The sequence below is a fragment of the Prosopis cineraria genome, unplaced genomic scaffold, assembly GCF_029017545.1.
Source record: "Prosopis cineraria cultivar Desert tree isolate PC_DT_omini unplaced genomic scaffold, ASM2901754v1 PC13, whole genome shotgun sequence".
In the NCBI taxonomy this organism is placed as follows: Eukaryota; Viridiplantae; Streptophyta; class Magnoliopsida; order Fabales; family Fabaceae; genus Prosopis; species Prosopis cineraria.
The window spans coordinates 27155802-27179491 of NW_026555344.1; the positions used below are offsets into that span (position 1 = coordinate 27155802).

Here is a 23690-nt window from a genome sequence, read left to right on the forward strand (position 1 = left end):
CTTTTTTTTCAAAAGTACCCCTATTAATAAATGATTTTATATTTATTATAAGATGTTTAATAGGGATAAATATGAAAAGATAGGGTTAATTTGAAAATAGGTAACTACTTTATTAGAGGGCGAGATTCGGTTAAAAATACCTTACATTATTTTAATGGAGGGAGTAGTTACTAAAAATGTGATTATCTCAATCAAATATGTGAAATCATATGTAAGTCTGGCAAATCCATTAATTAAGCCCCCACAGAAGAAACAGATTACAAAAACATCGAGAGGAATGTGACTTAAGCCAATTTGAAACTAAAAGTGATGGTAACCCAACTTTTGTGATTGATAATCCCATGAAGAAGGTTTATATAGGTAAAAACAAGTCATTTATTAGTTTTGCTAAAACAAAAAATATTTTATCCCCTTCTTATAATGTATGAGAAAGTGCTAGGATGCATTGTCAGTGAGGCTAAGCAAAGCTCTTATGCTATATTTGGATGCATAGGAATTTGGATTTAGATTTAAATTTGATCCAAATCAATTGTTTGGTTGATTACAAATGTATGGACTCAAATCTAAGTCCAACTTCTACCTTAATCTCTTTATAATTTAAATCCTATCTTAATCTCTTTATAATTTGATTAGCCTATCGGTGGTGCCAAAAAAAAACCAAATTGCCAGTAGTGACTAGGACCGGACTACCACTACCACTAACTAGGACTGGACTACTAACTTCCACCAAAATTAGACCGCCAGTGCCAACTAGGACTGGAGTGTAAGTGACAATTATGACCACAAAGCCAACTTCCATCGGGACAAGACCACTGGCGCCAGTCAAGACAAGACCGCCACCGCTGACTAGGACCAGAGTGCAGGCAACAATTAGGACTACGCTGCCAACTTTCACTAAGATCAAACCATCAACACCAACCAATCTTTTGTCTTAAACTTGGTCAGCACCAATGATCTTGTAATTAGGGTCGGGCTTATTCAAATCAAGCTTAAAGTATCCTAACTTTTAAAAAAAGCTCATATAGTCAATCACGGTCCTAACTTCTTTCTAGTGGGTTTAGGAGGCCTAGCCTAAATTATCATCTCTATACACATGTAGAGTAGTAATTCTTGCAGCCGAGCTTATTTAAGTCAAACTCAATTCAAGTCAGGCTTTTAAAAAAGCTGATATAATCAAATTCAACCTTAACTTTTTTTAGGCAGGTGACTTCTTAGGTTTGGCTCGAATTACCGACTCTAAGTACTAGTGGTTCGATTTCAGTAGGAGTCAAATGTCTAATCCTTGTCTTTGCCTGCACTCTAGTCCTGATTGGTACTATCAGTCTTGTCTCAATTGTGTCGATGGTCAGGCCCCAATTGGTGCCAACAGTCTACTAATTGAAATTAGCCATCCAGACCACCAATTTTGACTAGGACAGGGCTGCCAATATTGTTCAATTTAAAATTTGGATTTTTACCTAAGATCCAAATAAAGGATTTTAATATTATAATCTAAAATTTTTTATATTATGCAAATAAAGAATTTAGAACCTATAAATTTCAAATGTTAGATTTCAAATATGAGATTTCAAATCCAAATCTCTAACCCAAATTTACCCATCCAAACACAACCTTAATGATTTCATATTCCTTACAGAAGGTGTATTTATTATAGATACATTTGATGAAATCACCTAGACGAATGTAGAGTGGGGCCGCTCTTATGAGGTTGTAGTGAAATCTCTAAAGCATTTGTTGGTGTACTAGACGTGCATGATCGTCAAAGTGCAAAATTGTTGTTAACAATGGAAATTGTAGGGGTATAATCTGATTGATAAGGCTTCTAGTATATGCCCAAGAGTTGTTAGTTCGTGGAAGCAAGCCTCATTGACTTCTCTATATACTAAGCAATATTGGTCAAGATATAGTTCACCAAAAGTCACTAGATTCAAAATTGTTATACTCATGGTTGTAAATTAGATGTTCATGTTCCTTTTGACACATGTGGGTGATTATTGGAGTTTTTTTGTGTTTGTGTATCAAAAGAAATCTTACATTGCTCAAACTTGAGAAAGCTTTAGTGTTTATACTAAAATGAAAATTTGAGCAAGTAGATGGCTGAGAAGAGAAGTAGACTCGTGCATATAATAATGGACCAATATAGTTGAGATCTGGCTTTTTCCCCTTATGTGAGTTAGATGCGGTGCCAGTCATTTTATTCACCATTAATTACCTTTAATATTAAAATTCAAAAACAGTTTCTATAAATGTGCTCAAGGTTGTTTGTAGATACACATTGCTCAAGAGTCTTCGAGCTCTTCTCTTTTGCATCATAAGTTCTTCCTATCTTGAATTATTTCTATTGTTCTATCACTCTATTCATTTTATAAGAGAGTTTCACTTAATCTTGGGTCGCTCCGACAATTGTGTTGAAATTACTCTTAAAAACAGTATCTTTTTCAGCACGATTCAGAATAATTTTTTTACAAGATATGCCTACACCTTTTAGCTTAGTTACTGTTTATAATTGTTCTTGTATATGCTTCATGGCAATGTAGTAATTAAACTTCCAAACATCATGGTCCCTCTCTTGTATCTTGAATTGCCTACCATGTCAGTAGAAACATCAGATAATGCATAGGGAGTCTTATGATTATATATTTTTCCTTGTTTTTGTTTGTCATGTTTTCTGATGGAAATAGTGAAAGGATTGAATGGTGGTTATAAGAGGTGATGGTTATCTGCAACGTGATTCATGATAAGGAAACTATTTGAAGAGAAAGTACCATTCATGATGCTTATTCAGAGGATCCTTACAATTGTTGAAATCTGAGCTTGATTTGCCAAATTGGAAGCTCAGTTTTTTCTTTGGGTGGGGTTTATGAAAAAGAATCTGACATTTTTCTTCGGTTGAATTATTTATATGTGACCAATAGCAATGAGATTTAATGTATTGGCTCATGAATTGCAATCAAGTCAAAGAAAATATTCATTACTGTAATAGCATGTTATTATAAATGATAGTTGTCTAATTATCAATACTCTTAATTAAGTTATAAATGTATAACATTTGGAACTTGAGAGTATTTTATAAATTTTATGGAACCTCTTAATAAATTTTTTTATGTGAGACTTAGATGTAATTTTTTCTCATTTTTTTCAATTTGATTTTTGATTCTATTTGGGTTGTCTGCTCTTTTGTCATTATCATTATGCCTTGTATTACGATTCATTTCTGAAAATATTTATTTGAAATAAAGTATGCTAATATTTTTCTCCGTTTTGTATTTTGATGGTATCTTTTCCTATTTTCTTGCAGTGGCGTTCACTACAAGTTTCAGAAAACACAAGATTATTGCATCCTTATATAATGTTTGTAAATAATATTATGAATTAACATTATGACGCCGGTAAAAAAAAAAAAAATTGCATCATGATACTATTACCCACTTAAGATTTCTAATTTGCGAAAGAAATTATGCTATTTTTCTCGTTCATTATTTGATTAATTCACTTATTATTTTTATAATCAAGAATTATGATTATAAGTGTTGGTAAAATGCAATCTCAACAATAATGAATATAACATAAAAATAAAATAAAATAAAAATTTTGGTGTTAAATGATCAAAATAAAAATAAAATAATCCATCACAATATAATTTGGTAGAACCTAATTCCACAATAGATTTTCCAAATCAAAATTATTCCCACATACTCCCTCCAAACCACAATATAAATCATAATTAATTAATTCATGATTTATAAATAATGTTACTTAAAACTTTAACTTTTTAAAAATATTCACATCTTTTTATTCATATTCTTAATAAATACCCTATACAAAAGCCTTGATAATAATAATTAAAATTTCAATATATGATTTTTTTCCTAAAAAAAGTAATAAATAGAGTAGGAACATAGTTGAAAAAATAAAAGTTATTCAATTTTATATTTTGAATTAGGTAAAGTTTCTAAAAAATGCATCATACTGTATACCAAGGGGATCAGAAAAATGTATTGCTGATTCGATATGCTCACATTTTTCAGATAAACAGTGAAAAAATAGAGATGAACGTGAAATGGCCCAGATGAGATGATCTGAGAACCATGCAAAGTATTGTTTATAGGCATCGAGATACATCCACTTGTACAGTCAGTTACAACTAACACAAATAGAACATTTGCTATAACCGTACCTATAACTTAATGACAGTACACGTGGACTATGAATTAACTCTCACAAACAAAAGTTCAGAAAAAGGAGAAGAAAAAAAATATATGATTGCTGAGATAAATTCCTGATTAATGGTGTGTATATTTTGAAAACAGGATGATCCATGTTTTCATGCCGTAAATATAAATCCAACATGCTAGCAATATAAATTAATGTTGACTATGCTATCATTCTCTATCAATACTTCCTCTACAGCCCCTACTCAAAATCTCTCAACCTGTGTTTGAGCCAGCAACTTGAACCAAACATGATGGGTTAGCCTGAAAAATTTTAGGATTGAGTTTGAGTTCAGAAAGTTTTCTCTACACTGGATTTATTCTATTATTGGAACTGCCTAAATAAGCTCAAAAAAAATCCAAAGTCAAACCCAAACTTGCATGGGACTACCCAAATTTGTTTTCATTATTAATAAAATTAAGATTAACTCTCACTTAAGACTCACAAACACCCAGTCTGCATATTTCAGTCCTAAATGAAATTTTAATATTCTAATAACTGTTTGTTTCGAATACCTTTTTAAAATATTAAGTAAAAATAAAAACAAGGTTATTGCAAATGCTTTATGTTTGGTCTCACTTTGATAAGGATAGGGGAAAAAAGATGCTATATTATGTTGATTGAAAAACTTTAATTTTCTATAATAAAAATTGAAATTTGTTAAAAAATAAAATAATATTCAACTGGGCAAACCCAAAAGCCTAAAGTATATGAGCTTTATATGTTTATGTATTTTACAGCCTGGCCCAAATATGCCCGCCCCATCTGAAGTGCTGACTCTAAACTGCATGCCCGCAGGCGCGGTAGAACCAGTGTTCAATATTTTCTGCTCCAAATCGGGGGCAGAAAATCATTCTCCATAGATTATTAGTAGACGCCTTCATCTGCAATAAGTGAAAAGGAGTTAAGCATGATAATATTTAGAAGCTGACGACATTGAAAAACGCCAAAGCTAAATATTCAAATAGAAGATGATCAAAGTGAATTAAAAAAAAAAAAAATGGCACTTGCAATTAACCATTAAAGTGATGTTCAAGCGGACAATACCTTCCCCGTCATCCACATCATTGTAATCATCTTCATCATCGTCAAAATATTCATTCTGCAAGAGCAAGGTATTAGTTCGAGTGTAACATTTTGTTTTCTAATTTAAGCTTTCCAACACAAAATCATAAACATAGATATTGCAATTTTACAATTTATATTGCAAAACAGTGACATAAAGAAAGAGGATTGCTGAATTAGTGACTTGACTCATCAATCTTCAACAATAAACCTCAAACTACAGGAAGTTATTAAGCCTCTTATATGTCATATTAGGAAAATTGCAAAGCACATGGTGTAAGCACTCATATAATTGTTCAAAAGTCAAAACTTCAAGTTTATACTGCCATGTGATTTAATGGAAAAGGAAAAAGAGGGCGCCCCATGGTTATTATAAGAGAATGAGGGATTTGTTATAACTGCTGAGGAATGGAATTTGCAACAAAAAAACAGACTAATTTTGAATGAGTCAATAAGATAATAATATGAAAGAAAATTATGACATCAAAGTCGAGGCCATTTCAGAACCTGATTGTAGTCATCATCACTAAGTTCTTCCTCGCCCTCCTCATTTTCTGCATTTTCATCATCTTCTTCGTTTTCCCCTTCTTTCTTTTCCTTTTCACCTTTATCTTCCTGGCCCTGCAGAAAAAAGAATCATTGACAAAGGATTTGGGAACCACTGCACGAGTGAAGTAGCCCTATACTGTTTCATATCGGTAAATGCAAATATCATCTTATATTGGATCAGAGCCGCTATTTCATACAATATTGGTCAAGGGCACAGGACTACGTTTACATTTGACAGGGAGGGAACCATCCGCCTTCATTTATCAAACCAAAATTATATTAGAAGAGTTGTGGTGTGTTTAAATTAATGGAAATTTGAATTTGGACCAAATCCCTCATTTAGATAAAAAAAAAAAAAGAAATTATGGATTAAGATTTCATTCAAATACAAATCCTTTGAAATTCTCTCTACACTCTAGTCATTTGAAATTCAAGCAATTTCAAATCTCTTATTCTCTTCACATTTTCACTATTAATGTCTTTTTAATTCTCATCTCTTCACATTTTTCGTTGATTTGAAAATAAAAGTAAACTCCGCCTACGTTTATAGCTGGTCCCAAGCCCAAGTAAAGAAAAAGAGTTATGTTAGCCCATCAACAGCCAACGTAAAATTTTGTTAAATCTATCATGAATATGGACAATAGATGTTATAATGCTAATGTTAGGTCACTGCCTATAAGTAACACGTTGCATGGCTCGAGCACAATGATAAGTTAGAGCCGCTGCATCGGCACTCGAATGTAGTATTAAATGAGCAAGGGCTACCGCATCATTCTGGACATGCACAGCTAAAGAAATTAGTCCATAAGAGCAAAATTAAATTTGGTATTTGGAATGTTGGGACATTGAATTGCAAATCTGTAGAAGTTGTAGGGGTTATGATTTAAAGAAAAATCAATATCCTATACTTGCAAAAAACAAAACGGCGTGGAGAAGAAGTTAAGGGTATTCAAGGTTTCAAACTTTGGTATACAGAAAAAGTAAACACACGCAATGGAGTAGGCATCATTATTGATAAGGAGTGGAAGAAGAACCTTATAGAAGTTAACAGAATTAAAGACAGAATTATTTCCTTAAAAATGATAGTTAAATGTCAGATTGTTAATATTGTTAGTACCTATATGCATCAAGTCGGGACAGAAGCCAGTTTTAAGGAATTATCTTGGGAAGACTTGGAAGGGTTGATTCAATACATACCACAGTGAAAAGATTTTTATTAGAGAAAACTTTAATAGGCATGTCAGGAGGGAGGCTGGTCAATATGCGAGGGTGCATAGTGGTTTTAGTTTTGGAGAGCTAAACAATAAAGGACAAACTCTTCTTGATTTCTCATTGGCATATAATTTTAAAATTACCAACACTTGTTTCAAGAAGAAAGATGAGCATCTCATGACTTACAAAAGTGGAGCCTTAAGGTCATAGATTGATTTTCTTTTAATTAGAAATATGGATAAAAGACTCTGTAAAAATTGCAAGGTAATTCATGGAGATGCTGTACACAACATAAGGTCCTTGTGCTTAATGTGTGTATTATAAGTGAAATTCAAAAACGTCAACAAGTAATAATACTAAGGATTAGGTAGTGGCAATTAAAAGGTAAGAAGCAAAATATTTTCAAAAAGAATCTTTTGGATAAAGAAATTTGGAAATCTCAAAAAGTGCTAACATCTTGTGAGAGGATATGACTAAAAAGATAAGGAAGATTGTAAAAGTAGTTTTGAGAGAATCAAAAAGTTTTGGTCCGAGAAATAAAGAGTCTTGGTGGTAAAATAATAGTATACAGGACAAAATCAAATATAAGAAGAACTGCTTTAAAGCCATTGTGTAACAATGAGAAAAATTAGGAAAGGTACCGTATGACAAAAAAGAAAACTAAGAGAGTTATGAGTGAAACTCGTTTTAAAGCTTTGACAAAGTTTACAAGAGCCTTAAGACAAAAGAAGGAGAACGAAACATTTATAAGATTGCTAAGAGTAGGGAAAAAATCAAGAAATTTAGAACAGGTAAGATGTATAAAGGATGAAGAGGGAAGAATTTTAGTTACAGATGATGAAATTAAAAATAGATGGGAGACTTACATTTTCAACTTTTCAATGATGGAGAAGGTTAGTAACTGGTGAAGGAAAACAAAATTTGTCCTTCTATCGAATAATACGTGATAAGGAAGTAAAAAAAACTCTTAAGAAAATGGCAAATAATAGAGCCAACGAACCTAATTGTATATCTATTTAAGTGTGAAAATGTTTAGGTAAAAAATGGGTGAGATGGTTAACTAAGTTATTTAATGTGATTTTATGGTTCAAGAAAATGCCTGACGACTGGAGGAGAAGTACATTAATTCCTATTTATAAAAATAAAAGGGATATTCATAATTATACTAACTATAAAGGGATTAAACTCATGAGCCACAATGAAATCATGAAAAAAAGTAATTAAACATAAGTTGAGATTGAAAACAAGTAATTCTGAGAATTAGTTTGGTTTTATACCAGATAGATCGAATACAGAAATGATTTATCTACTAAGAGGATTAATGAAAAAATATCATTGCAAAGATAAAGATTTACATATATTTTTTATTGACTTGGAAAACACTTATGACCGTATACTAAGAAGTGCTTTGAAAAGCCTTGAAAAAGAAGGAAGTACGGATTGCTTATATTAAAATTATACAAGATATGTATGAGAGGATTAAAAACTAGTATAAGAACATCTAGTAGTCAAACAAAAGACTTTCTATAAAGATTGAACTACATCAAGAATCATTTTTGAGTCCTTATCTATTTAATTTGGTCCTAAATGTTTTAATGGGACATATTTAAGGGAAAATTCTCAAATGTTTGATCTTCACAGATGATATAGTTCTTATAGCAGATACAAGAGAAGATACTAATTCTGAACTTAAGTTATGAATGAGGACATTGGAGTTGAAAGGTTTCCGTCTGAGTAAGAGTAAGACAGAATATTCATATTGTAAATTTGGTAAGAGATTAATCGACAGTAATTTGGAAGTGAAATTAGGAGATCAAATTATACCTCAAGTGTAATGGTTTTGATATTTGGGAGCTATTATTCAAAATGATGGCGAAATCAGTGAGGATATTTCACATAGGGTTCAAGTTGGGTGATTTAATTGGAAAAAAGCTAAATGAGTTATTTGTGACCGTAAGGTGCTTAATAAACTTAAAGGAAAGTTTTATCGTACTGTTATCAGATCGGCTATGTTATATAATAGTGAATGCCGGGCTCTAACGGGACAACAAGAGTATAAAGTTGAAGTAATAAAAATGAGAATGTTATGATGGATGTGCACACACGCAAAGACAAAATTCAAAATGAGCACGTAAACGGAAAAGTGAGGGTAACACCTATTGAGAAAAAAAGGTAGAAAATCATTTGAGATGGTTTGAACATAGACCACGGGAAGCACCAGTGAAAAAAGTGGAACATATAACTTTAGGCCCTGTTAAGAGAGGTAGAGGAAGGCTTAACAAAACACTCTTGGAAGTTGTTGAATACGATTTTTTAATTAATAATATTTTTAAAAGCTTGGTAAATGATATAGCATAATAGCGTCTTGCAATCCATGCAGCCAACCTCACTTAGTGAGATAAAAACTTGTCGTTGTTGTTGTAAAAAATAAAAGGAAACTCATCACTCCTGATCTTTCATTTTCATTTTGAATGTAAAACTCATTTTTTTTCTTCATTTGAAATTTTTTGAACTACACAACCAAAGGATTTTAAATACATGAATTCTAAATGTGAGATTTAAAACAAGATTCTAAATCTAAAATTTAAATCCAAATCCATAAATCTAAATGCTATTTAAAAGTATTTAAAAAAAAAACCTACAAAACCACCTCCCAGCAGTATAGACTTAACTGGTACCAAATTAAATAAGGAATCCATTGGACAAGAACTGTGACAACTGACCACTGTACTGTTACCATGGAAAAATGTTGGCATGATAATTTAAGCTGAGGTACTTTACCTGGGCCTTTTTCTCAAGCTGTTCAAAGAAATCTAGTGCCTTCAAATCTGTCACATAAGCATCTTAAATAAGTCCCATGCAACATCACAAATCTATATGTCTATAATATAATTCTATCGTAAGTTAAGAAGGATATGCCTAAAAACCAAAGTTCACACTTAATGCAAGTCCGGCACAACGTGACAAAATCTAATAATTGGAATCCAATTTTGGCAGCAGGTGAAGCTCTGCAACATTTATGTATCTCATTACATTTTTCATGGAAAATTTGCCATTAAAATATACTGTTTATTTATCAAAATAACTCAATGATATATATATGATAGAACCAGTAATAGAAGTTTCAACATGATTTTTTTAAGAGGGAGAGATCTATTTGCACTATGAAGATGAACTTCTGCGCCAACGTTAAAATGAATACGTGGCTCCAATTAGCAAACAACTGACAACTTTTAACAAATAAATACAAACAAAAGGCATGTGAAATCATCAAACCTGACTCTGGGTTCCACCGGAAATTTTTCCGCTTTGACATACGTCTTGCTGCACCTAAAAATACCATATGGAGATTTGGTGAATCTTCATGAAAATGAACCTAAAAGATTAGAAGTGTAATATATTTGTGGAATTCAAAACATGACTATTGTATGTATTCCATCATACATACCCTGAGTCAACTCCTTAGGGAAATCTTTGAACTCTAAAACTTGTGAAAGAGAATCGCGAGTAAACACAGTCTTTTGCCTGTCTGAAAATCTTTCCACATCTAGCCTTTGCCTCTCTGACATTTGGACAGATATCAAAATAATGTAAATGAAGCTTAACACAATAAAAGCTAGTATACAGTTGTCAAAGGGAAACTATCATATAATTGGAGCCAAGTATGGAGCAAATATGCAATAGAAAATATGTAATTTTTTAAAAAACTCTATGTCTGGTCTGTCTGGATGCACCTCAAACCAGATTATATATCAAGACCCCTTTAATCCCATCTGATGTGATATGTGGCACTAATTCTGATATGTAAATATTAGGAAATATAAGAATTAGTTAAGTATAGGGGCATAAGAGGTATAATCGTTAATTAGATACTCTATTACTGTATTAGTCCTTAATGGGTCAGCCTATAAATACCCCTATGTCCAGATATGTAGTTGTTGATTTCATTGATGAGAAAGCATACTTTTCAGAAAAGTCTCCTCTATTCTCTTTCCCTCATCTACCTATCTCTCGTATTCTCTCTCTGTCTCTCTTTATCCTAACAGTGGTATCCAGAGCCATTATTTCCTCCCTTCTATGCCCATCACCTGCTCCCAATCAAGGATGACTGATCAAACAGATACAAGACTCACTATTGTTAAAAATCATATCAAAGCTCTTACTACCCAAATCGCAGAACTTGTTCGCACTGTAGAAAAGTCTCGCAATAATCATGAAACAGATTCTAATGATGCAAAAGGACACCATCGATGAATTGGAGGAGGACGCCAACGACAAAGACAAGAAAGGGAATACCAACCTCCTACTAGATTTACCAAGATAGAATTTCCAAGATTTCAGAGAGGGAATGTTCTTGGATGGCTCATGAAGTGCGATCAGTATTTCCAAATTGATAACACCCCAAATGCATGGAAGGTGATGATGCCAATACTCATCTTGATGAGAAGGCCTTTCAATGGCATCAAACCTTCATGCGTACGAGAAGGAGATGTGTGACCAGATGGGCAGAATACTCAAAAGCAATAAAGAACCAATTCATACCCACCTATGAAGCACCCATGGCAGAACTTATGTGACTGCGACAGACAAAGAGTTTAGGAGATTCTAATGATTCCTTCAATGAAATTGTGTGTAAGCTTGACCTAACTAAGGAATATTTGGTGCATACTTATTTGGAGGGTTTACAAGAAGAATATGCTAGGCTCGTTAGGTTACTTAAGCCCACAACTATTCAAGATGCAAGAAGCTTAGCCTGACTTCAAGAAATACACCTTCGGATATCACACGAAGCAAACATGTGGCCAAGAAAGGTGTCATACACATCACAAGGCAATGCCGTGTCATCTTCGGCAAATTTGCGTCCTACAAATACCTGGGCAGCACCAAAATAGAGCTTCTCACATTATGGGCCTCGCCAAAACACAATTAAAACAGCACAACCAACATTAGAATCATCAATCGCACAAAGCACAGCCACTAACATAGCAAAAGATTCATCTTTTTCTTCTCACCAATTTATTTATGGGATTAAAATCATCACAAAATTAACACCAAAGGAGGTGGAACACACAGCACAAACCGCTATTTTTACTGCCATAAAAAATTTTCTAGGGATCCTAATTGCCCTCAGAGATGCAAGATGCAATTGCAATTAATAGAGTTTGATGAAAATCTTGAGGAAGATGAGCTACGACGCGAGGAGACAGACCTTGATGAACAAGAAAATCCTACTGAATGCCATGAAATTTCAATTCATGCCATTGAGGGTAAAGTTAGCTTGAATTCTATGAGACTTCAAGGGTAAGTGGGAAGGAGACCCATCCAAATTGTCATAGATAATGGAAGCGGCCACGATTTTCTTGATTATGACTTAGCAAAGAAGCTGGGTTGGAGTGAAGAAGATGGATGGGCTGATGCAGTGGTTGCAGGGGCTGGAAAACTAAAAATATATGGAGTTTGGAAGGCATTTAAATGGAAAATGCAATGAGAGGACTTTTGCAGAGACTTCCGGATAATGAAAATATGCAATTACGATATTGTGTTGGGCTGGGAATGGCTTAAAAGCCTTCATTATGCTTTTTAGGATTATATTTCTACTACCATGCATTTCTGGAATTATGGAAAAATGTGTGTTTTGCAGGCACAACCTCCATCAAAATGGCAAATGGTTGATTCCAACAAGTTATAAATTAAGAATGTAGATGGGTGCCAATTATTTCTACTCCAATTGGCAGAAAGTAGTCAATCTCAGTCTCAAATCCTTGCTGTGCAACCAACAACAACACTTCCAGAGGCTGTTGGTGACCTTTAAAAGTCTTTTTGACGAACCCAAAGGTCTGCCTCCTTTTAGGAAGGGTCATAATCACCCTATTCTTTTACAAGAAAGGACAGATCCTATTAATCTCAAGCCTTATCGTTATTATTCTATTTAAAAGGATCTTATTGAGAAAATGGTGGGAGAGTTGCTAGCTGTAGGTGTGATACAAGAGAGTAGCTCCCTTTTTGCTGCACCTATTGTATTGCTGAAAAAGAAGGATGGCTCATGGCACACGGGTATCGACTAGCATGAGCTTAATAAGAAGACAATCAAAAATAGATATCCTATTCCACTTTGTGGAAGAATTATTTGATGAATTGATGGAAGCTAGGTAGTTCACCAAGCTGGATTTGAGAGCCAGATACTATCAAATCTGAATGGAGCCTCAAGACACTCAAAACAGCCTTCCGGTCTTGCTCGGGCCATTATGAGTGCTTGGTTATGCCATTTGGCTTAACCAATACCCCAACAACATTTTAGGGAGCCTATTCTTAGACCTTATTTGTGCCACTTTGTTCTTGTTTTTTTCAATGATATTTTAGTTTATAGCCCAGATTTGAATCTGCATGTTCAGCATCGAAGACTAGTGTTTGAAATTTTGCAGAAAAATCACTATTTTATCAAGAGGAGCAAGTGTACATTTGCCAACAATAAAGTGGAATGCTTAGGTCACATCATTAGCAATGGAGAGGTGGCTACTGACCCTCAAAAAATTCAAGCAGTGGTGAATTGGCCTACACCGACTACTATTAAACAATTGAGCTTGCAATTTATGAGAAAGAATTATTGGCAGTTGTACTAGCTATCGAGCATTGGCACCAATACCTTGAACGAAGGAAGTTTATTATCAAAACAGATCAGCAAAGTCTTTGATTTTTGCTGAGTTAGAAATTGAAGACCCCTTTTCAGATGTATTGGGTTACAAAGTTAATGGAGTATGATTATGAGATTCATTACAAAAAGGGGGATGATAACACTACTGCAGATGCTCTTTCTCAACTCTCACAACCTCAGTTGCTTCAATGACTTTAGATACGTCATCTTCGGAATTATTACACAAGCTTGAGGAGAGTTGGGAGTTGGATCCAGATCTCAAGGCCCTTATTTCTGAATTACAAAGACAAGATGGCAGTATTAAAGCCTACTCTTGGGATGGCAAATTTCTTAGAAGAAATGGAAAGCTGGTGGTCAGTGAAAGTCCAGCTTTGAGGCAATTTATTCTAGAATGGTTACATGCCAGTGCTCAAGGGAGACACTCTAGAATAAAAGCCATATATCAGAAAATCAAAGGGTTATTTTGGTGGGAGAAAATGCTGCAAGATGTGCTGAAGCAGGATTTTGTCAAAAATTGTGACACTTGTGCCCGCTGTAAATATGAAAGTGTAGCAAGTCCAGGACTGTTACAGCCACTACCAATTCTGAGTAAGGCGTGGAAGAGTGTTATAATGGATTTTATTGAAGGGCTCCCCAAATCGAGTGGGAAAGACATCATTCGGATTGTAGTGGATAGAATGAGCAAGTATGCCCATTTTATGGCTCTGTCTCGCCCATTTTATGGCTCTATCTCGCCCATTTTTAGTTTCTACATTAGCTCAAGCATTCTTAGATAATATATATAGATTGCATGGCGCCTCGGTTGAGGTGATAAGTGATAGGGACCTGGTGTTTATTAGTAATTTTTGGAAGGAGTTCCTCCAGGTGATTAGAGTGGAGAAGAAGCTTACTTCTTCCTACCATCCTCAAACTAATGGTCAATCCAAGGTGCTCAATTGATGCTTGGAAACTCATTTACGTTGTATGTGTTGGGAAAATCCTAAAGAATGGAGTAGATGGTTACCACTTGCTGAATGGTGGTATAATACTAGTTTTCATACTTCTATCAAAGCTACTCCCTATGAATTACTTTATGGGCAGAAACCTTCTCTATATATTCCTTATTTGCCTACAACAGCAATTGTTGAAGTTGTGGATAGGAGTTTTGAAGCAAGGGAACACATGATTGGAGTCTTAAAACATCATTTGCACAGGGCAACGAATTTAATGAAGCAAAGGCCTGATTTGAAAAGATCTGATCGAGAGTTTGAAGAAGGTCAATGGCTGTTTTTGAAGTTATAGCCTTATAGACAAATATCTATTGCCTCTAGAAGCACTCAAAAGCTAGCACCAAGGTATTGTGGGCCTTATAAAGTGCTCAAGAGAATTGGGAAGGTTGCCTACAGACTGGAATAACCTCCTAGTTCTAGAATCCATTCCACTTTTCATGTTTTTCTCCTCAGGTTATGCCCTGACCAGTCAGTGAAGCAGAGACATCCGCCTGATGAATGGCCAGAAATTCCAGAATTGTTATTTCCTGAGAAGATACTGAACAAACAAGTGGGAAGAAAGAATGGAAGGATTATTACTTAAGTGTTAGTTCAGTGGAAAGGCTTGTCAGATGAGGAAGCTACATGGCTGTCTCAGTTTAAATTTCAGAAGCAGTTTCCAGATTTTTCTCTTGTTGATCCTTGAGGGCAAGGATGTTGGGGAGGGGAGTATTGATATATAAATATTAGGAAATATAGAATTAGTTGAGTATAGGGGTATTAGAGGTATAATTGTTAATTAGGTACTCTGTTACTGTATTAGTCCTTAATGGGTCAGCCTATAAATGCCCCTAAGTCCAGATATGTAGTTGTTGTTGATTTCATTTATAAGAAAGCGTACTATTCAGAAAAGTCTCCTCTATTCTCTTTCTCTTGTCTACCTATCTCTCTTCTTCTCTCTTCGTCTCTGTCTATCTTAACAAATTCACTTCCTTAGAGTAAAAGAATTTATCTAATACAGACACCAGAGAGCCTACACGCTAGGTCCAAAGCATCTATCCTCACTTCTCGCTCTCCAGCTGTAAGACCATACTATTTACTTGGGTTTACTGCTTCTATATTCATGAAATGAAGCATCAGCTCACTCAAGAGGAATTCTACATCTGTCCCATATGTTTAAGACATTAAAATTCATTCCAAGAATTTGACACGAGAATAGTTTGCATAAACATAGTTTGAAAAGCAAAATGCCATGGTAATGGTGCAACAAGAATGCAAAGGTCATGCAAGAGTACTCTGAAAGACATCTACAACTTGAAATCGTGTGCTTTAGTTACCCACCACCTCTCACTCCAATTATGGTACATTGTCAAATATTTTGGAATTGACACCGATTTTACATATTTAATTGACTTCCTCTGATACATAAATCATATGAGAAGAATTTTAACGCTTACTCTTGGAGTTAGTGTCCTCTAGAAAATAAGGAGAGGCTTTCCAGTAATTCTTCAACTTGTTATTCCAGTTAAGCAACCTTTTCATACTGGCATCAATATCATCAATTTTAGCACCAGGCAAGACAACATCCTGTAGTTTCAAGAGGACAGTGATGAACAACCATGCAAGTTATTAATAGTAACTATTGATCGCAGTAAAAATAAGTATTCCTACAAATTTTTAACAGAATTACTGAGATATCGGATCCACAATAAAACACAGACTGGCAGAAAAGACTAGAGTTCATTGTTTTAATTTTTGGTTTTTTTATCTACTTCCGTTGTTTTAATTTCTGTTTGCATCTACTTCCATTGGAACAACTCGTTAGGAATAAACTGAGTTCATTCTAATTATCCACATTTCATCAACAAGTCAAAAAGGTTTTTATATTCATTACATAAATTATTCAGCCACCCAACCAGAAGCACACATCGTCAAATAACTGAACACAATTGCTTTCTTTGGCTACAATATCCATCCCTCCCCAGCCAGACTGCCCCAGCTATGGTTAACTGCCATCGGCACTAATAAGTTTGTTTAGTCAAGGACACACCAAAATCTAGATTTAACAAAGTCCAACATATTTATTAAGTTCAATTTCTGCACAAAATCCTAGGCCTCTGATAATGAAAGAAAAAATGAATAGTCAATGTTTCAAAGATAGATCAAATTACCTCAGGAAAAAGCACAAATGCTTCTGGTTTGGCAAATGAATGGCCGCCCCAACCTCCATAACCCCCTCCTCGCCCTCCTCCTCGTCCTCCTCCCCTATATGCCATTTCTATACAAATGTATTTCCAAACTACTCATATATCGTGTGTATCTATAGATGAAAAACAAGGTACACCCTGTCCAAAAATGGATATGCATGTATTTATGATAGAGCATCAATTGGTTAATCACATGTTACAAAATATTTACAACAATGGTTTAATTTCTCCTTAAAAATACTTGTATTAAGGTAAAGAAGAACAATATATAAAGAAACAAATAAATAAGTGTCAACTAGCACATATTATGAGACTGGAAATATAGAATCACAAGTTGTTCTACAAGTAGCATATGACTTGTTGAGGAATTAATACAAATAGGTAGTCTACATATCAGGATTCTTAAAGAACTTAGCCTATACCTCTTGAAAGTTACAAAAATAAAAAGGACAGAAATCATATTATATTTGCTATGCACGGAAGATGATTTAAAATTTTAAATGGTGAGTTAAAAAGAGACACAGGAAAACCATCGTCAAATATTTTTCAGGAGAATTACATTCAAGTTTCACTCAACATAATTAATTACTCCCAGGTCCATTGACAACTGAACTTAGATCCTAATGTCCATTGACTTTATTATTTTGAAGAATGTCTTACATGTTCCCGATATACAATGTAACTTGTTATCAATTACAAGCATCACTCACAATTCATTTTGCCTTGCCACTTTTGACAAATCTCGTTGTATTTTTCAGGATTTAACCTCGGGGAGGATGATTGGCAATGCTAAGGAACACAATAGGCTCTACTATTTGGAAAGCAAATCTACCATTAAAGGCTGTTCTGTTGATCCTATTTCCAATTCTTTTTTTTTCTATTATGTCTCAAGAAGACATTATGTTATGGCATTCTCATTAAGGTCATCCTAGTTTTGATTATATGAAAGTTTTGTTTCCCAACTCTATGAATAAAATGAAATTTCATTGTGATACTTGCCAATTTGCCAAACAAACTTGCCATCCTTTTCCAACTCTCATAGTCCCTTCACACCTTTTTCCCTCATACATAGTGATGTGTGGGGCCCTTCATAGATTGAAGCTCACACTAAGGCTAGATGGTTTGTTTCTTTTATTGATGACCATACTCGTCTCAAATGGATTTTTCTCATGAAAGATAAATCTAAGGTTTGCACTATTTTCAAAAAAATTTATACTTTTGTTCAAACTCAATTTTAAACCTCTATTAAAGTTCTTCATAGTGACAATGGAACTGAATATCTCAATTCTGCTCTCCACACTTTCCTAACTGAAAATGGAATTCACTACCAAACTTTCTATATACATTCACCTCAACAAAATGGGGTAGCCGAGAGGAAAAATAGACACCTACTTGAAGTCACCAGAGCCCTCTTACTTGATAATAATGTTCCACACAATTTTGGGAAGATGCAGTCTTTACGGCTGCGTATCTCATTAATTGCATGCCTTCAAGGGTGCTCAACTTTCAAACCCCTCTTGACTTATTTTTAAAATCCTATCCTCACTCTCATTTACTTAACTCCCTCTCGAAAAAGGATTTTGGGTGCACTGCCATTGTTTTTCATGATGCTGGTAACAAACTCGAATCTCAATTCATCAAATGCATCCTTTTAGGATACTCTTCCACCAAAAAGGGATATAAGTGTTATTCTCCTAACACTCGAAAATTCTATGTCACTACGAATGTCACATTTGTTGAATTTCTTTCCCAAAATACCCATTCAGGGGGAGAGTGATGGTGAATGGCTAATTTGTGCCACTAATAATGGTCATTCAAATAATAAACAAACTGAAAGTCCTAGTATGAGACCTCATATGTCACAAGACCCTTTGTCCACTATACCTATTCTAAATCTTAAGCCTGAACCTATTCTAATTCCTGAGCCTAAACCTAAGCATATTCCAAACCTTGAACCTGAGCCCAATAATCCTAAGCCTGAACCTAAGCCCAATCCTGAGCTTGAACCTAAGCCCAATTTTGAGCCATACTTGGATGAATCAGGGACAGATCAGTCTGAACAGCACACCAACAGTGAAAATCCCATTGTTGTACCAAGGCAAAGTCATGATTCTCAAACTGAGGGTAATCCTGAAGATCTTCAGTGGCCTATTGCTCTTAGAAAAGGCAAGAGAAGTTGTACTAGACAACCCATCAGCAAGTATGTCTCTTATGATAAACTCAATTCTCAATTTAAGATCTTTGTTACTGGTGTTGATAGTGAGAATATACCTAAGAGTTTTGAGGAAGCCATAGTTGATCCTAAGTGAAAGGCGACTATTGATGAAGTGTTGAATGCTCTAAATAAAAATAAGACATGGGAAATTGTGAAGTTACCTTAGGGAAAGTCAGTTGTTGGGAGTAAATGGGTTCTTACAAAGAAGTATAATTCCGATGGTACTCTCAATAAATACAAGGCACGGTTAGTTGCTAAAAGCTTTACCCAAACCTATGGCATTGATTATCAAGAGACCTTTGCACCAGTGGCAAAATTCAATACCATAAACATTCTACTTTCTCTTGCTGCTAATTTAGACTGGCCATTATTTTAATTAGATGTCAAGAATGCCTTCTTAAATGGGGACTTGAAAGGGGAAGTGTACATGGAGATTCCATTAAGATTGAGAAGTCCAAATAATGCAAGTAAAGTATGTAGATCGCACAAGTCACTTTATGGCTTAGAGCAATCACCCAGGGCTTGGTTTTAGAGGTTTACCCGTGTGCTGTAAAGGGATTTGGCTATGTTCAATGTCAAGCTGTTCATACACTATTTGTCAGACAATCTAGTCAGAAAACAACTATCCTAATCGTGTATGTGGATGATATCATACTGAGAGGAAATGATGTTGAAGAAATCTTGAAACTAAAGCAACGTCTGGATGAAGAATTTGAGATTAAAGACCTTGGAAATCTAAGATATTTTTTGGGTCTGGAAGTTGCTCACTCACCACAAGGCATTAATGTATCACAGAGAAAATACACCTTGGATTTGCTTAAGGAAATTGGAATGTTGGGAGCAAGACCTGCAGATACCCCAATGGAACTAAATTGTAATCTAGAAGTGAAACCTGATGGGAAGACAGTGAATAAAGAAAGGTATCAAAGATTGATGGCAAAACTCATATACTTATCTCACAAAAGGCCCAACATATCCTTTACAGTAGGAGTTGTGAGCCAGTTTGCAAGTAGTCCTCAGAAGGAGCATATAGAGGTGGTATATAGGATTCTTAGATATCTAAAAACCATACTTGGAAAGGGTTTATTCTTCTCAAAAGGGAATAAGAGTGTAGAAATATATGCAGATGGCAATAAGAGAACTCCAGGATCAAAAAATGTAATAGATGTAGAAATTTACACCAATGCAGACTGGGCAGGAGCTATCTATGATAGGCGTTCCACCACTAGATATTGCACATTTGTTTGGGGTAACCTAGTAACTTGGAGAAGCAAGAAGCAACCAGATTGTTTCTAGAAGCTCGGCAGAAGCTGAATATAGAGCATTGACTCTTGGAATTTGTGAACATATGTGGGTTGTACAACTACTGAAGGAACTTGGTATAGAAATGAAGGTTCCTATAAAAATGTGGAGTGATAGTATGGTAGCTCTCAAGATTGAAAGACATTTCATCAAAGAGAAAATTGAAGCAAAAATCATAGATCTGGCATATTCCCTCGAGAAGCCAAGTTGCAAATATGATGACCAAGCCTCTTGTTAGAGCCAAGTTTGCAGAAATTGTAAGCCTAGGAATGATCAATGTCCATTCGCTAGCTTAAGGGGGAGTGTGGAAAGTGGGATGACGGGTTGTAGGCCCATTAGATAACTTAACCATAGATTTTATTTTATTTTATTCTTGTTATCTTTTCAGCTAATTAGTAGGGATTAGATTTTATTTTATTTTTCTGATATGATATGATATGATATTATCATATCTGCTTTGTACTCTATAAGTATGGGATTCATCTCTGGATAAAATTGAATTCACCACAAATGTAAACAATTTCACACAATACCACCACATGAATTAACATTCAAACATGCTAGGAGCTACGAGGTGGCTATCTTTATGCTAAACAGCAAATCAACAACTTGGAAACAACATAATTGAACTAAAGAAATGCAAGAAAATGAATATCTAACCAAATCTAAATAGCATAATTCTTCACCAAGCGTTTAATGAAGCTTGGATAAAATAACCAACACCTATGTGTCAATAAGGATATTAAATAATACTTAATGCTATATAATTCTTTTCTTCAACATTTCATTAGGATTCCCTATGGAATGCAAGAGAATGAAAATATGCATGCCTGGCGATTAAAAACAACAGAACAACCTATTGCCATCTGAACCCATAGAGTTCATTAGCACTCTTCCATACTTCTGCTGCTCTACTCTAATAAATCTAATAGCACATGTTTAATTACCATTCGATTTAAAATAAAATCAAGGTTTTTTTTTTCCATAACATTACAGAAACTAAATAACAAACTTTAAATAATGAGACTAACATCAGAATCAAGTGAAATTTGAGGAGTACAAGAGTAGTTCAACCGAATTAATAATTAACAGCCTTGAAAGCTTTAAATTTGGGTTCGAGCTACGACAAATGACTATCAACATGGTATCCAGTGTTTCTTCACTAAACTCTATGAAGCACTTTTAGATTTCCAGCGACTCAAACGTTAATATTCAAACAAGAAAACTAATTCAACCATATTTAGGAAAAATAGCATGGAACGCACAAGATATTATTGACGATCATAAACCTTAAAAATCAAATAAATAACTTCTTTCACGATTATATAACGTTATCATCATATTTATCCAACTCAACTCTGTAACAAAAATCAATTTAAATCTTAAAAAGAACATCTAAATCAATTTCCTTCCTACATGACCAAAGTACGCATCATTACTTAATTAGAGCGAGCTTCCAAGTTTTCATTTTAAGTTTGATTAAATATTAATCTCTTATTTGCACGCACAGCAGCTGATTTTCCAGCATCTAAACTAATCTCAAAACCCATACAAACTGATGCAAGGGAGAGAGCATAAAGTTTGAACTCACCAAGAAGCAATGAAGGAAATGGACTTAAGGATTTAAAGTTTTCTCATCACACACAAAACAGCATTGAAGCCAAACAGAAACGAAGAAGATGAAGGGGAACCAGCGAAGAAAACAGGGGACGAGGAAGAAGAGCCTACCAATCCCTACAGAACCTTCAACAGCAGCGAACCTAGCTCCTCACTACCTCACTCACGAGCAACAGGAAGAGGAGGAACACAGGAAGGTGGAGGTTCAAAACAGATTCAGTCGAGCACCCCCTCATCCCTTGCTTGCAAACAGAGGCACAAAAACGAGGAGAAGGTCCGACGGCACCGTCACCTACAACAGCGGCAGCCGGGAAAAATCAATCACCCTCCCTCTCACTCACACCGGCGACGGAAGAGATGAAGAATCGCAGAGTAGGGTTTCAATTTTTTTGTTTTTTTAACACCTCTTTCTCCCTGTGCGACCACGGGAATGAAAATTGGAGGAGGGAGAGTAAAATCTAATCTGAATGTTATTTCCTTCAAGGGCATTCCAGTAATTTTATAACAGTAAAACAAAATAAAATAAGGAAATTCACTCTAAAGTCTCATGAAAATACTTAAAATATGTTGAGATCCCATGAATTTAAAAAATCTCTGGCAGATCTCAAAGGATTTAAGGGTAAATAAGTTTGAAAATAAAATTACCCATTTACCTTGTACTTGAAATACTTGAAAATCACTCTGTTTTCCACTAACCATGAAAGCTGAAACCCACAGTGAATGGTTCTGTATTCCTCATTCTAGCATCTCCCAAAGTTCATCACTAACCACCGTTCTCGCAGTCGCATTCCGTTGGAGAAAACTATAATGTCGTATGTCGGAGAGTCCAAGACTTGAAGGAGCAAACAAAGAAAGTAGCGCGCTCTTGCTTCACTAACTCAAATATGCCCTAACTGCCATCATCGGACTGTCTCTACAGTAGTCTAGCTTAGCAAACGAATTTCTAGATCCCAAAGAAAATATACTCTTAACTTGCTTAAGGATACTGGTATAATTGTTTGTAAACATAAAGAAGAAAGGGGATAAGCTATATAATGACTGAAGTTCTGTGAACAGTTTTTCAAATTACTACTAAAGTTTTCATTTTTGCTTTAGTTTTCATCTTTGGAGACTTATAAATAATCAAGTATATTTCTTGGTTGTTACAAAAGTAAAGCTGTGCATGAAATTTTTGTAAGCAAGTATAATCATGGTTTTTTTTTATCAAGATGTTGGTGCGTTGATAACAAAATTCTCAATCCTGCTTAAAAATCTATAATTTTAAATATTTACAAATTTCTCCATTGACGACAATTGCTTTCTCTATTGACAACAACCATATACTCTATTGACAAAAACCATTTATTCCATAAACGATAACTAATTACTCCAATGACTACAACCATAAACTCCATGAAAATAATAGTATGTTCCATTGACTGGTGAACCATCATGACTAATAAACCATTTTCCTCTATGACTCATATTTTCTTCTTCCTTATGGATATTAATAAATAATGTTAGCACAAAAATCTTTGAGTTGAAATTTAGTATTAATGACTAATATGCAAAAATTTCTTTTTAACATATCTAATTGAACTTTTCTTTTTCTTTTTTCAGATAAAGGAAGATGGAAGAGAAAGTAAAGACAACAATGAAGAAATATACTGTTCCATTCCATAAGCGCTACTCTCCTAATCAATTTAGTGAAG

The 23690-nt window shown here is 34.5% G+C and overlaps 2 protein-coding genes across 3 annotated transcripts in view; one reads left to right on the forward strand and one right to left on the reverse strand.

The window, feature by feature from the left end:
- The window catches only part of LOC129289969 (uncharacterized), a 32813-nt gene extending 27738 nt beyond the window's left edge, over positions 1-5075 (forward strand). The window contains exon 5 of the mRNA XM_054926707.1: positions 4953-5075. Coding sequence (XP_054782682.1) covers positions 4953-5075 — 123 coding nt within the window. The remainder of the gene's footprint in view (positions 1-4952) is intronic.
- On the reverse strand, positions 4803-22439 carry LOC129291065 (uncharacterized). Of its 2 annotated transcripts, none has more exons than XM_054928185.1 (9): positions 22111-22439; positions 16830-16936; positions 16116-16245; positions 10487-10600; positions 10315-10368; positions 9820-9866; positions 5785-5898; positions 5260-5314; positions 4803-5096 (listed from the first exon to the last, which is right to left on the reverse strand). In XM_054928185.1, exons 2-9 carry the CDS (start codon positions 16932-16934, stop codon positions 5080-5082), a joined length of 636 nt encoding a protein of 211 aa, XP_054784160.1. In that variant the 5' UTR covers positions 16935-16936; positions 22111-22439; the 3' UTR covers positions 4803-5079. The 2 variants fall into 2 exon arrangements, with proteins under 2 accessions (XP_054784160.1, XP_054784159.1); XM_054928184.1 differs by having other exon boundaries at positions 16830-17003.
- Positions 22440-23690: the final 1251 nt, after the last annotated feature.